At 46.9% G+C, this 14,557-nt stretch overlaps 2 protein-coding genes across 9 annotated transcripts in view; one reads left to right on the top strand and one right to left on the bottom strand.

Annotated features, from left to right (window-relative positions):
- The window catches only part of SMC2 (structural maintenance of chromosomes 2), a 213,019-nt gene extending 207,182 nt beyond the window's left edge, over positions 1-5,837 (bottom strand). Inside the window, exons 1-2 of one of the 4 annotated variants that reach the window (XM_063914672.1) lie at positions 5,818-5,837; positions 2,393-2,577 (exon numbers count right to left, since the gene is read on the bottom strand). In XM_063914672.1, the coding sequence (XP_063770742.1) occupies positions 2,393-2,560 (168 nt within the window). In that variant the 5' untranslated portion in view covers positions 2,561-2,577; positions 5,818-5,837. The other 3 variants (XM_063914675.1, XM_063914673.1, XM_063914674.1) reach the window with 3 other exon arrangements.
- The window catches only part of LOC134906019 (uncharacterized), a 64,625-nt gene continuing 55,060 nt past the window's right edge, over positions 4,993-14,557 (top strand). The window contains exons 1-2 of one of the 5 annotated variants that reach the window (XM_063914677.1): positions 4,993-5,028; positions 5,288-5,526. The gene's annotated coding sequence lies outside the window, so the exon portion shown is untranslated. Of the gene's footprint in view, positions 5,029-5,049; positions 5,205-5,287; positions 5,664-14,557 lie in introns of those variants that run through there. The other 4 variants (XM_063914676.1, XM_063914680.1, XM_063914679.1 and 1 more) reach the window with 4 other exon arrangements.

The raw sequence follows: 14,557 nt of genomic DNA, 5'->3' as shown, positions 1-14,557 counted from the left end.
CGTCATACACTTTGCTCCAGGTACAGCACGTCATACACTTTGCTCCAGGTACAGCACGTCATACACTTTGCTCCAGGTACAGCACGTCATACACTTTGCTCCAGGTACAGCACGTCATACACTTTGCTCCAGGTACAGCACGTCATACACTTTGCTCCAGGTACAGCACGTCATACACTTTGCTCCAGGTACAGCACGTTATACACTTTGCTCCAGGTACAGCACGTCATACACTTTGCTCCAGGTACAGCACGTCATACACTTTGCTCCAGGTACAGCACGTTATACACTTTGCTCCAGGTACAGCACGTCATACACTTTGCTCCAGGTACAGCACGTCATACACTTTGCTCCAGGTACAGCACGTCATACACTTTGCTCCAGGTACAGCACGTCATACACTTTGCTCCAGGTACAGCACGTCATACACATTGCGCCAGGTACAGCACGTCATACACTTTGCTCCAGGTACAGCACGTCATACACATTGCGCCAGGTACAGCACTTTATACACATTGCGCCAGGTACAGCACTTTATACACATTGCACCAAGCAGAGCACAATATTACACACATTGCACCAAGCAGAGCACAATATTACACACATTGCGCCAGGTAGAGCACGTTATTATACACAATGCGCCCGGTAGAGCACGTTATACACATTGCACCAGGTACGTCTCACAAGGCTGCGCAGCACATAATTAACATTGTTCACATGACACCCCAGTGGCTGTGCAGAGACTCACTATATCCAATTACACATGCCCAGCATCTCAGATACCCGCCCCCTCCCTGCAAAATTTAGTGTATGCAGGCAGCTGAGCCCACACCACATGTTATCCAGTGCCTGCCCAAATCCACAGCAGCCACAGTAATCCGCCTCACTCGGAGCTAAACCCTGCAGCATATTAACAAAGTGTCAGCAAAAACAATCAAGCCACACAGTGATTCCCCCCTGGCCCTTCAGCAAACCCCCAGCTGAATTCAAAGCGATAGTCCGCTGCCTCCAATCACCAGCCTCTCCATCCGCCTGAGGAACCCCACAGCGGCATTCTGGCAGCCAGTATTCCAAGCAAGCCCACCTGACCCCCCCAGCAGAAACTAGCACACAGCCGATCCATCACCCGCGGTAACGGAAAAATAAAAATCAACACATCCGGCCCCAGCCCCACTCACCCCGAAGACGCCAGCCAGGGGGACCCCTCACAGCAATAACGGACACCACGTCTCACCCCCGCCACCATACGGCTGCACTGCGGAACCCCGGCCCCCTCAGCAAGACCAGTCACACGGCCATGACTAACACGCGTCACGGCCGCAGCTATAATACCGCCACCACATTAGTCACCGGGTTGTAGCAGACACAGGCAGCCACCACATGTGCAGGGATCGGCGTCCTCCGTGATCTAGTGGGTAAAGCTGGGCTTAGTGACTGGGGTTTCCCGTAGTGCCGTCTGAGGGCTTTGAGGGGTTGAACACCTCAAAGCAAGAGAGGCAGCGCGGCCACCGCCTCAGTAGGCACCACGGGAAGCCCCAGTCACTAAGCCCAGCTTTACCCACTAGATCACAGAGGACGCCAATCTCTGCTCATCGTCAGCACCCACCAGAGTCGCTGTGGCAAACCCCATCTTAACCCATCCACCACCCGCACTAGCCTTCACTCACCCGCCGCAAGCAGCCAGCACCATGCACAGGAGAGACGCCAAAGCGGAAGGGAAAGGCTCCACCTCCTCTTTATAACATTCAGCCCGGGGCCAGCATCAGTCAATCATACAAATCCCCCTTAGGGATTGGCTAATGAGGAGCGCGTCCCCGGGGACCCTCCCACTTTAGGAACTGGAGTCCCAGATCTTAAAAAAAAAAAAAAAAAAAAAAAAGGGGTAAAATACGCGCCATGGCGCCTTTTTTGCGATCACTGCCCATATGTCTTTGCTGGTCAATGAGCGCTTCCTAATAATTACTAAAGGCCCATACACACCGGGCGATTTTGAGCTGAAAGCAGGTCACTGTTGGTGTGTTGAGCTGCTTTCAGCTCAAAACCGCCCAGTGTGTATGCCCCGGCGATGAGCGCTGATGCGTGCCCCCGGTTCATCGCCGGCAGCCGCCATTCATCTGCTGTTATCACCAGTAGATGAACGGTGGGGTGAGCGGCTTTCCATAGCGTCCTGCTATGGAAAGCCGTTCACCCCCGCTGACATCGCTTAGCAGGGGGTAAAAGCGATGTGTGTATGCACTGATCGATTTTCAACCCAGCGATGATCGCTGTGCATTCACACTGGGCAAGAACACCCAGTGTGTATGCACCTTAAGAGTGCCCCAACAAAGAGGAGTATTTTCTCCCTTTTTTTTCAGCAGGTATATTCTGTAATTTCCCCTTACCCATGTTTTACCTGTGTAAGATTGGAAATGCCGAGAAGGAAACAAATGGAATCCAGAATATTGGATTTGCCACTGCCATTAAGCCCAGTAATAGCATTGAAGAGTGGATCAAAACCATTGATCTCTGTTCTCTGAGCATAAGACTTGAAGCCCTCAATAATAACGGATTTTATGTGCATCTTTCTTTGTGTTGTTCCTGAAAGGGAATAAGATTTACAATATGATACCATTGCATTTAAATCAGTGTAGCTGTCAAGTCATTTATTAAATGCATTAAAGATAAATCTCAGGACAGGGCTGATTACTGACTAGGTAGTATCTTTTTGCCAAAAACTCGACAGATATACCACTGCGTTGCTTCATGTTTTAGAAATATCTATAAAAAGAACATATGATATGGTTGCATGCACAGAAAAATACTTTAAATACTAAAAAGATGAACTCTGCTACAATGAAGGTTATAGGTTCTTATTTCATGTGCATCAGTACTTCTGCTGTGGGTGTGGAACTGGTATGCTGGGTCACACAAGTGCTAGAACAAACAAAATCCATAGTAGTTATAGAACACATCTATACAGATGGGTTATGGCATAGGTCAGCACCAAACTCCAACTGCAATGGGAAAGGAGTCCAATGTGACGGAGGTATATACAGTATGTGAAAATCCATACCACAATTTCAAGACACTTCATGGCCAATTATCTAGATTTCCATGACCACAATATTTACTTTGCACTCAACACATGTAGCACAAAACTACCCATTTAATTAAGTTGTCAGCCCCAGTCAAACCTAAACCTCAGAATTTGTAAACATTATATATATATATATATATATATATATGTTACCATATTATCTTAGTGTTACATATAATAGATGCCTATCACACTATGTAAATAAGTGAACTCACTTAAGTAGTGTTACTTGAATAGGCAATGTAAAGGCCCGTACACACTGGGCTATTTTGTGCTCAAAGAAGTTCACTTTTGGCATTTTGAGCTCTGTCTCTGCATGTGTGTACAGCCAGGCGATGAGCGGTAATGTGCGCTCCCGCGTCATTACTGGCCGCCACCATCCGTCGGGCTGTTTGAACAGCCGAGTGAAGCACTTTCCAGTCTTCTAATGTGGAAAGTGCGTCACCCGCCCTCATGAACATCGCTGGCAGAGGGAAAATAGCTCAGTGTGTATGCACTGAGCTATTTTACTGCCATCGATGATCACGATTATCGCGGTGCATACACGCTGGACAAAAACGCACAGTGTGTATGCACATTAACAGAGTCATCACAATAGGGGAGACATCAGTTAAATGACTGACGGTGCACATTAACTGTTCATACAATAGATCTCCGCTTAATTATCTGTGCACCTTTATTGGTTACAAGCAAAAATGAATTCAGATATTGGTTACAGAAAGCCTGCGCACGACTATTTAGGGATAAATGCCCTATCATACTTATTGATGGTGAGATGGGAAGGATTTTCGGGGCTATTATACTCTACATGTCGGGACAGCTGCTCTGATAAGCAGCTATCTCTGCTAATCTTAAAGCAGCATACACACTTAACTGACCCAGCAATCTTACAATGGATGATACGATGTAATGATGTATAGTGTATACACATCACATGAATTGCCATATAATGACACAATATATCATTAAATGATTCAGGTGACTAACAAATCGTATGTCGCATAGTCCCATTTGACATGCAGCACATTAGGTGGGAAGAAGCAACCACATAACTCATCAAACGATCACACTATACAATGGTCGCAGATTGCAAGATTATATATATATAGTTACTGTGTACTCAGCATAAAGGCACATACACACTAGGCGATTTCAGGCTAAAAAATAAATAACGCCGTTATAGTTTTTTTCTGGCTTATATTGTCCAGTGTGTATGGGGGTATATTATTGGTGAACGATGCGCACTCCCACGAGTAGTTCAGCGATCACCATCAATGTCGGGCTGAGCTGCATGTTCGGGAATGCTGGTGGTAACGTCACTTATCGTTATCATTGAACGATAACAATCAGTGTGTACGCGCTATATATCATTAAATGCTATATCATTCAACGATATAGCCTTTCACTGCCAGCATTTAAAACATCGGCTAGTGTGTACCCAGCTTCACACTATCACTGCTAACAGTAGTAGCAAAAGGTTTCATCTTGGTATTGTCACCGCTAAAGCATCATCATAGATTGCTCAAGCTGATGTAGGGATCCAAATGGATCTCTGTCCACACCCCAGAATCCCTTCTCATAGATTGCAGTAGATTAATATCATCTGAAGGTGACACTCACCGTCACAGTCAAGCGTTCAGAGCTTGATAAATAGCACAACAGCAACACTCTCATCTATGACGAGTGCGCTGAGAGGACACCCAGACTGTAACAGGGAAATTGCCTGTGTTACTGGTGTCATGAACAGCCGCCTCACTAACATGAGTGGTATTAACAATCATGCTAAAGCTAGACCCACAAACCCGTTATGCCAGCCATATACTAGAAGCACGGCATTAATAGGTGCCCAACACCCCAATGTCTATGTGTAGGTAGAGCCCCGCCCCTTCTTATCATACGGCGACAAAGCAGCAGCCAGGCAATACTGTGCGTACAACCCCGGCACACGTAAGGTAGATACTCTCACCAGGCACCGGCACTTCTTCTTTCAGCAGAGCAGCAGCGCTGGTTTCGCGCCCGGTAGTTTCGTACTAGACGTTATGAAGTTGGCCGGGAAGTCCTAACAATAGCCTGAACTGTTTTTTCGGCAAAGAGCCATATTACATAAACATTGTTCTTAAAAAAAAAAGTAACTACAATTATTATGTCATTTATTTAAATTCCAATATTATATCTTTTAGTTACCATCATCATTCTGATTTTGTTTTTCAGTCAGGCGCTATTAGGGCAGCCCAACAAAACACAGTCTTTCCCAAACAAGACCCAGAAGTGGCGGCCGGGTAATTTGAATCACAGACGTCTGGACTTATGCGTACTGGCGGAAACGCTGAGTGCTGGTCACATGACATTAATGATCCTGATTCGGCCATTTTTTGAAAGGGCAAATCTAGACGTAAAATAAAGCCCTGCCAGAAGAAAGGCAGCTGTGTAATGCTAAACTTCGGAAAAAGGTTGAGCATTAAACTTTTATGTTTGAAAAGATCTATTTATATTGCTTCATACTGAAACTACTGCATCACAGTAAGGGATTCGTTCATAATTGTGAAAGTTATTCTTTGGTTCCAATTCTGAGCTTGAACAGAAGTGGGTGAGACTTCAGTCAAATTGGTGTGGTTGAATGGCTTGGTATACGGATAATAGGTCAATAGTACTAAGGTCGATATGACAATGGTTGACACAGGAAAAGGTTGATGTGGGGTTTTTTACACATTTTTTCCGTTTTCAACTTTTTCATACGTTACCATCCACGTGGAAAACGACTGGAAATAGTAACCTGTTCCGAGCACAGTAGTAGCGTAGCGAGTCACCTTGCCCGCAGAGTTCTTTTACGTTGACCCTTTTCATGTTGACCTTTTCACCATATCGACCTTTTGGGGTTGACCTAGACACTGTCGACCTTTTTCCGGATGGCTCCAGGGTTGAGTTTGGATGAGTGGGATTTGCATTTTTGTACCGATTTAGTTTAATTTTTTGTACCTATATACTTGTTAAGTATTCACTCTCTCTGACTTTATTATAGTTAGTGGTAGTATTCATTGCTGTTTTTGTGTCATTTTGGTTAATGCATTAAAAAATGTACCCAAATTCAGGCACGTTTATAAACCTAATAAAATCATGAAAGACTTGGGTATATTTAGTAAGTGTTGGCGTTTCAGAGCGGCTGCTTGTCAGTGGTTCTGTTAGTGAAGCTGCCACTTAGTAAATATATTCCTCAGTATTACCAGCTCAGCAGCTGTTGTCACTGGAAGGTGATTGCCATCATATGCAACTGGCAAGTTAAAGAAATACAAAGACCTCATGCATGATTAATGGAGCTCTAGTTTTATAAATAGGTTCTAAAATGACTGGGATTAATACAACAGAATATCAGTTTCAGCCAGGAATGATAACACCGGCAAAAAAAAAGTACGATGATAGAAGTACATGTGTATGTAAATCTTGTTAAAGAAGCAATTTTCTGGCTTTGCAGGGAAAATAACTCAGATTACAGGCAGATAAAGAAACTGCTATGTGTTGAGATCACATTGAAGATATGATTGCTCAGATTCACTAAGTGAAATTTTCATCTTGCATTTCAACAAATACTCATGCTTTTATAAAATCCATGACAACTAGCTAGCAGCCATTATTGGTACATTATAAAGAGCGCCATCTGATTGATGGACTAAACGGGGTATCCTATCAGCAGCGGTAATTTACAGCTGCTAATTGGTTTACCAGGGGCTACACACTTAGCCCCGATGCAGCGTGCGCCTCTCCCCGATGCAGGCATTTATCAGGGATTATGTTTTAGAGTGCCTCAGGTATAATCCTCAGTAACACATGAGATAGGGATCTTATTCCCGAACCATGTGTTCTTGCACAATCGCAGGTCCATTTTCACCTAATAAAACCGGACTCTAATTGGATACCACGATAATGACCATCGGTCAAAAACTGCGAAAACGGATCACGTCTAATTGTATACCACCCTTAGGCCGGTAATCAATTAGTCCCGATAATTTTCTCCCAAAAAAACGTGATTTTTGATCGATGGTCATTATCGGGCTATTCACTTACAGGCCCCCTTTTTTTTTCAGGAGAAAAAAAATCCTGTTTTCTCTTACGTCCTAGATGATGCTGGGGTTCCATTTAGTACCATGGGGTATAGACGGGTCCTTTGGGAGCCACTAGCACTTTAAGGGTTTAACAGTGTGGGCTGGCTCCTCCCTCTATGCCCCTCCTACCAGACTCAGTTTAGAAAATGTGCCAGGAGGAGCCGGTCATAGTTAGGGGTGCTCCTAGAAGTTTTCTTAGTTTTATTTTCTAGAGTTTGTTATTTTACAGGCAGGCTGCTAGCAACAGCCTCCCTGCTTCGTGGGACTTAGGGGGGGGGAGTAGGATCCAACCCTTGAGGTTAATGGCCCCTATCTCCGCTGACAGGACACTGAGCTCCTGAGGGTGATGATCGTTAGCCGCCCGAGGCGACCGCTCACTCCCGCAGCATGCCGCCACCCCCTAACAGAGCCAGAAGAAAGAAGAGTGGTGAATTTGATGCCGGAGTCCCGGTAAGCGGGTCCCCGGCTGTAATGACGGCACAATGGTGGGAGCGCAGCTTTGACAGGCTGCGCTCCGGAAGGCTCAGCGGCACAGCGCTGTGAGGGGCGTCCGGGGCCAGCGCGATACCCTACACTGGTCAGACATAGCTTTCACCCACTGTTTGCTGCAAAAATTACCTCAGGCCAGTATAATCTCTAAGTGTGGGAAGACGCGTCATTACAGGGGACGGAGCTTCTCCTCAGCTAACCAGCACTAACCAGCGCCATTTTCTCCCTGCAGACACACGCTGACAGGGAACGCTGTCCTTCACATAACTACACTGAGGTAAAAGGTGTTATAAATGGGGGGAGTGATATTATGTTCCAGCTACCCTGTTAAGGTTATGCTAGTCAGCGGGGGTTTTATCTTTATAAAAGCCTATAAGGGTGCGCTGTGGCTGGCTTCTTGTGCTCTGTGACTCTCTGAAGATATTCGGGGGGGACTGTGTTGACATTTTCCTGTGTATTTTGACATTTTTCCTGTGTAATCCACTTTACCATGTTTAAGGGACTTTGTGCTGTACTGCAGAATGTATACCTTTTCCTGGGGAGTCTATACCATGCTCTAAACTGTACACAGATCCCCCTGGGGTGGCCTCCATAAGGTGTACTTTAAGAATATATCGCTTCCAATATATCCCATACTGGGTAGAAGCCGCAGTTTGAGAAAAGTGGGGTTTTAAATCCAACTGCTGTGCCTCTCACCCCAACTCCGTACCCTAGAAAGCGTGCACTTGCCCACATAATGCATATATATGAGGGGACCAACATATGTGTCACGATCCGGGTATCTGGACGCCATTTCTTACCCATCAGATGCCTCCTAAGGCTGGCTCAGCGCTCCAGGACCGGATCCCATCTGTTATCCTAATGTTCACATTCCTGCATCCTCTCCTGTCTCTCTGAGACGCTGTCACAGTAACGCCTTATTACATCTGGCATGGCGTCTCCCGCGGCCTCCGCCGCCATCCCTGAGCTTCTGCATGCAGAGTGTCAGAGTGGCGATTACATCAGCCGCGGCCTCCGCTGTGTCCGCGTGGTTGGATGTGCACTTGTCAGCCTGGCGTCTCCAGTGGCCGGCGCCGCCATTACTGTTTTCATTACCACATGGATTACAAACCAAACTTCCCTCCAAGTGTCTGCATGGGCGCAGCCATCTTGGATTCTGTCAGCTGATCATTTCCTCCAATCTGTTGTCAGTATTGTCAATCTGCATAATTGCCTAGCCAATCCCTTCCTTGCTGCAGGTATAAATACACTGTGCCTGAGCAAGGAAGGCGTCAGTGCTTTGGTTGTCAAACCTAGTTCCTGTTTGTCTCTCTCCTGTGATTGTCTTCCAGGTTCCAGCTCCTGTCTCAAGACTTCCACCATAGAGACCCGCACCAGCATTCCACCTGCGGTGTAGCCTGACTCTCCAATCCATTGTGGATTCATCTGTTTCCAGCTACAACATTACCTGCTTCCAGCCCAGCTTCCAGCAGAGTACAGCTTCTCTTAAAGGGCCGGTGTCCTTTCTACACTTTACCACTCTCCACCGGTATTATTATTTCTCCGCTCTCAAGTTCTACATTTCAGCTCATATTTCATCGCTCCCAAGTTCATTTATTATTTAACTGGTTCCAGCCAGTATCCACTCCGTGCTAACAACAGTCTGGTTCCAGCCAGTATCCACAGCAGCCGTTTTATCTTCAGCAACCCAGCTTTTCCTGGAACACCAGCTGGTACAATCCTGGGTTATCTCCATTGCTACAGTCGGGCCTGGTAAGGACTTTCCATCTAGAAGATTATAAGAACTATCTCACACTACCAGTGCCCTGTGGCTCCTGCCATCCTGTAGTACCCAGGAACTGTATTTATTCTTTGCTGACTTTTACGTTTTCTTTTACTGCTGCTGTGTTGCGGAGTTGTCATAATAAACATCATTGACTTATCCAAGTTGTCGTGGTCACGCCTTCGGGCAGTTATTATTCATGTTACTTACATGTCCAGGGGTCTGATACAACCTCCCAGGTTCCGGTACATCTCAGCCCCTACAACTGAGGCTGCCTCCCGTCAGCTCAGGCCCTCAGTTGTGACAATATGTTTGAGGCTATTAGGGATGAGGAATATTATTATATGCATATAATGAATGCCTTCCCACTGTGTAGGGCGTTGAATCCTTATTTGGGAAAACCTGAGTACACCCATCCGTATAGAGTGTCTAAATTGTCAAATATGGTTGTCTTACCTGTCCCTAGTACAACCTCCATAAAGGCTGATCACCTACTGAGACTAATCTCTATTACTGTACACTGCTGCAGGTGTTACTCGGAGACCCACTTTTGCGTACATCTCTGGGGCTATTGAAACGTGATCAGGCTCCTTACTTGATGATTTAGATTCTATGTATAGAAGTGACTTGTACTTGTTTCTATGTCACATACAGGATTCTACAGGCTTCATGGCGAGACGCCATGAAGGAGATTGACCTGCATAACGCAGGGACCACTGCTCTGGCAGTTTCTACACGCAGGGGACGGTGGCTACACCAATGGACTGCGGATACAGAATCCGAGTAAGGTCTGACAGGTCCGCCCTTCACAGGTAAAGGCCAGTACTCGCTGGCCGATGCGGGAGAGATGTGTGCTGAGCGAACCGCTCAGCACACATCTCTCCCGCCGCTCAGCACAGCGCGATGTGTGCTGAGCGTGCGGGGGGGGGCTGCTCATTTCACCCAGCGGGTGAAATGAGCGACCCACTAGATTGGCCTGCACGGCAGGCTTAAAATCTTAGCAATCTAGTCAGATTGCTTAGATTTTAAGCAGCGATCGCTCCGTGAGTACCCCCCTTAAGACCCTGTTGGGACGCACGGTATACGTGATTATGTATGTCAACTGCGGGTAAGTCGGTATGTCTTCCTTCCGCAGCTGCACAGACCAGGAAATTATATCCTACACATACACTGTAATTCCTTCGAACATGATTCCACATATTCCTCCACTTCCTTTAGAGGATGTTGGGGAAATCCAGAAAACCTGCGCCGCCAGGTTCCCGGGGACGGATTACAAATTCGACCTTTTTCAAACCCTTCGGTTTGTCGGTGCACCTCACTTCCTAGGGATCAGGCAGGTGGGAGCGAGACTAAAGAGATTCAGTAACACATCTGGGCGATATCCTGCCTAGGCCCCTGGAAACAGTTTGGTTGCCCAGGGGTGCAGACTAGAATTTCTAGTATTCCCGCCTCACAGATTATTCAAATCAGGCTTACTAGCTCCTCAGGCAGAAAGTGCACTACTGCTGGAAGCCATCATTGTCACGTCTAGCAAAGTTTGGGGATCCGGCAGTTGAGACTTGCCCAAGGAGGTAGCAGGCTGGGGAAGAACAAAATGAGGGGGTTGGATATAGTTCCTTTGCATGGGATACGGAGCAATGAAGGATGTAGGCGGAGTTTGAGAGTCGATGGAAAGTATTTATTATGTACAGAGCAGAGGTAGAAAACTGAGGTTGATGAACGGTGACTTGAGAACGTGGTCGTAGACAAAGAACTGTGGAACTGTGGGTGAGAGTAAAACGAGGCTGAAGACAAGAACCGTGGACTACAACTTATGAGATGAAACTGCGGTAGAGGAGCTGAGAACTGTGGACGGTAGTTTGGGTCGTGACTGGAGACTGAGAACTGTAGACTGTGGCTTGAAAGATGAAGCTGGAGATAACGAGCTGAGGACTGTGAATGGTGGTTCGAGGACTTGGCTGGAAGCAAGAATCTGCGGACTGTGGCTTGGAGGACGAGGCAAGAGACCCGGGGTCGTCCGTGCCCAAAGGGTCTTACTGAACCGGGTTTTCCAAGAGCGTCTCCACGGGCAGCAGCAGGCTAGGAACGGGAAAACTGCAGCAGCAACTAAGAACTGGCAAAGCAGGGTTAGAAGTACCAGAATACAGCAGGAATCCTGGGAGCACAGGCTAAAGCACCTACAACAGGGTTGTAACTTGAAGCACTGGCATCCCTGTCCTAAACCAGCCCCCTTTTATAGGAAGAAGTCTCCCTGGATTGGCTGGAAAACTAGGAACAGGAATTATGTCAGAAACTTGGTCTCCAACATGGCGGCGCCCACTAATGCAGACCTTTTCTGACAACATGCTGCTCACTGCCCCTGGTCTCCTAGGCAACGGCTTAGCGAGAGCGAGCTGCTGCAGCGGCGTCCCGCCGCCACGAGCGGACCCCCTCAACGCCATTACCGCTGCCTGTACCCTTGAACCCAGCGCCGCAGCCCTCTACCGCCGCTGCCCGGTCGCCCGTGAAGCCCACCCCGGACACCAGACGCTGACAGTACCCCCCCCTTTGCGAGTGGACTCCGGACACCTATAAGGTTTAGCTGGAAATTTGGCATGAAATGTCTGAAGAAGTCTTGGGGCATGGACGTCCTCTGCCTCTACCCAGGACCTTTTCTCAGGTCCATATCCCTTCCAATCAACTAGGTACTGGAGGCAACCATATCGTTTGCGGGAGTCGAGGATCTTATGAATCTCAAATTCGTCTCCTTGTGTTGACTGCATCTTGGGTGATTTAGGTAGAGCAGCTCTGAATCGATTGAGTACCAACGGTTTTAAGAGAAAAATATGAAAAGCGTTAAGGATTCTTAAAAGTGGAGGTAACTTCACCTTGTAAGCCACAGGATTCAAAACTCTTTCGATTGGGTGGGGCCCAATAAACCTGGGAGCAAACTTCTTAGTAGGAACCTTCAATCTTAGGTTACGTGTGGAAACCCAAACCCGATCTCCCACTTTAAGACTTGGTACCGCTTTTCGCTTTAGATCTGCGTAGGTCTTATACTTCTTGGATGTCTTGAGCAAGGCCTTGTGAATTTGTTTCCATGTTTCAGCAAATTGTCTAAGTGTTGACTCTGCGGCAGGAACCTCGAGTGTAGGCAGAAGTTGGAAGTCAGGAACTTTCGGATGATAACCATAATTAATGAAAAATGGAGAAGATTTTGTGGCAGAGTGATAAAGATTGTTATGGGCAAATTCTGCAAATGGGAGGAAGTCCAGCCAGTCATCCTGAGAGGAGGACATGAATAAACGCAGAAATGTCTCCAGGTCCTGGTTCACTCTTTCTGTTTGACCATCCGTTTGAGGATGATATCCTGAGGAGAAATTAAATTTCACGCCAAGAGCAGAACATAGGGATCTCCAAAACTTGGCCACAAACTGGGGACCTCTATCAGATACGATCTCCTGCGGTAATCCATGGAGACGAAAAATCTCTGCTATGAATAATTTTGCCAGCTGGGATGCTGATGGAAGACTGGCCAGGGGAACAAAGTGTGCCATTTTAGAAAATCGATCAACTGTGACCCATACGGTGTTCCGTCCGCCAGACACAGGCAAATCAGTAATAAAGTCCATAGAAATATGTGTCCATGGTCTTTGCTGCACAGGTAGCGGATGAAGTAACCCGGCTGGAGGACCTTTAGGACTTTTATGGTGAGCACACTTTGGACAGGCAGCCACGAATTCCTGTACATCAGTCCTGAGATGAGGCCACCAGTAGGAGTGCTGAATGAATTTGAGCGTTTTATGACCACCCGCATGGCCCATGAAGGAGGAGGAGTGAGCCCATGTAAGCAGTCTCTTGCGAAGATTTGGAGCAACGAAGATCTTTCCTGGAGGAGGAAGTGGAGAGGTATTGGTTGCTGAAAAAGAGGTGGAGTCTAAGATGTATTGTTCTTTTGAACGGTCAGAGGGTTCTTCAGAACTCAAGGAACGAGATAATGCATCTGCCTTTTTGTTGAGGGACCCTGGGCGGTAACTAAGTTTAAAGTTGAAACGGGTAAAGAAGAGTGCCCATCTTGCTTGACGTGGATTTAGACATCGGGCTGACTGTAGATACAGGAGGTTCTTATGATCCGTGGTTACCGAGATTGGATGCTGAGCTCGCTCCAACAAATATCTCCACTCCTCAAAGGCTAGCTTAATTGCTAGTAATTCTTGTTCCCCAATAGCGTAATTCTGCTCAGCGGGGGAGAATCTTCGCGAGAAGAACGCACAAGGATGGACTTTCTTGTCCTCGAAGAGCTGAGATAAAACTGCTCCCACTCCTACCGTGGAGGCATCGACTTCCACCAGGAACGGACGACTGAGATCAGGTTGTCGAAGAACAGGAGCGGTCATGAAGGCCTTCTTTAACGACGAAAAGGCTTCTAAAGCCTCTGGAGACCATTTGGCTGGATCGGCTCCTTTCCTGGTTAATGCTGTTATGGGGGCTATGACAGAGGAATAATTCTGAATGAATCTTCGGTAGAAGTTAGCGAACCCCAGGAAACGTTGAACTCCCTTAAGGGAAGCTGGAAGCGACCAATCCTGAATCGCTTGGACTTTAGCGGGATCCATCTGCAATTTCTGCCCTGAAAGGATGTAACCGAGGAATGGAATCGTGGGTACTTCGAAGGTGCACTTCTCGAGCTTACAAAATAGTTGATTCCTCCGTAAACGAGTTAGAACTTCTTTGACTTGTTCTCGATGGGTCTTCAGATCCCTAGAAAAAATGAGGATGTCATCCAAGTAAACCACCAAGCAGTCATAGAGGAGATCTCTGAAGATTTCATTAACTAATTCTTGAAAGACGGCTGGGGCGTTACATAGGCCGAAAGGCATTACCAGATATTCATAGTGGCCGTCGCGGGTATTAAAAGCCGTCCTACACCTGGGCGAATACGTATAAGGTTGTAGGCTCCCCGTAAGTCCAGCTTAGTGAATACAGTAGCTCCTTTAACACGGTCGAACAGTTCTGGAATTAGAGGTAATGGATATCTGTTCTTAATTGTAATGTCATTGAAACCTCTATAGTCAATACAGGGCCGCAGACCCCCATCCTTCTTTTTGACAAAGAAAAACCCCGCCCCAGCCGGAGAGGTGGATGACCTAATGA

Source organism: Pseudophryne corroboree, chromosome 1, assembly GCF_028390025.1.
Source record: "Pseudophryne corroboree isolate aPseCor3 chromosome 1, aPseCor3.hap2, whole genome shotgun sequence".
In the NCBI taxonomy this organism is placed as follows: Eukaryota; Metazoa; Chordata; class Amphibia; order Anura; family Myobatrachidae; genus Pseudophryne; species Pseudophryne corroboree.
This window is presented reverse-complemented; position numbering and strand designations above follow the sequence as displayed.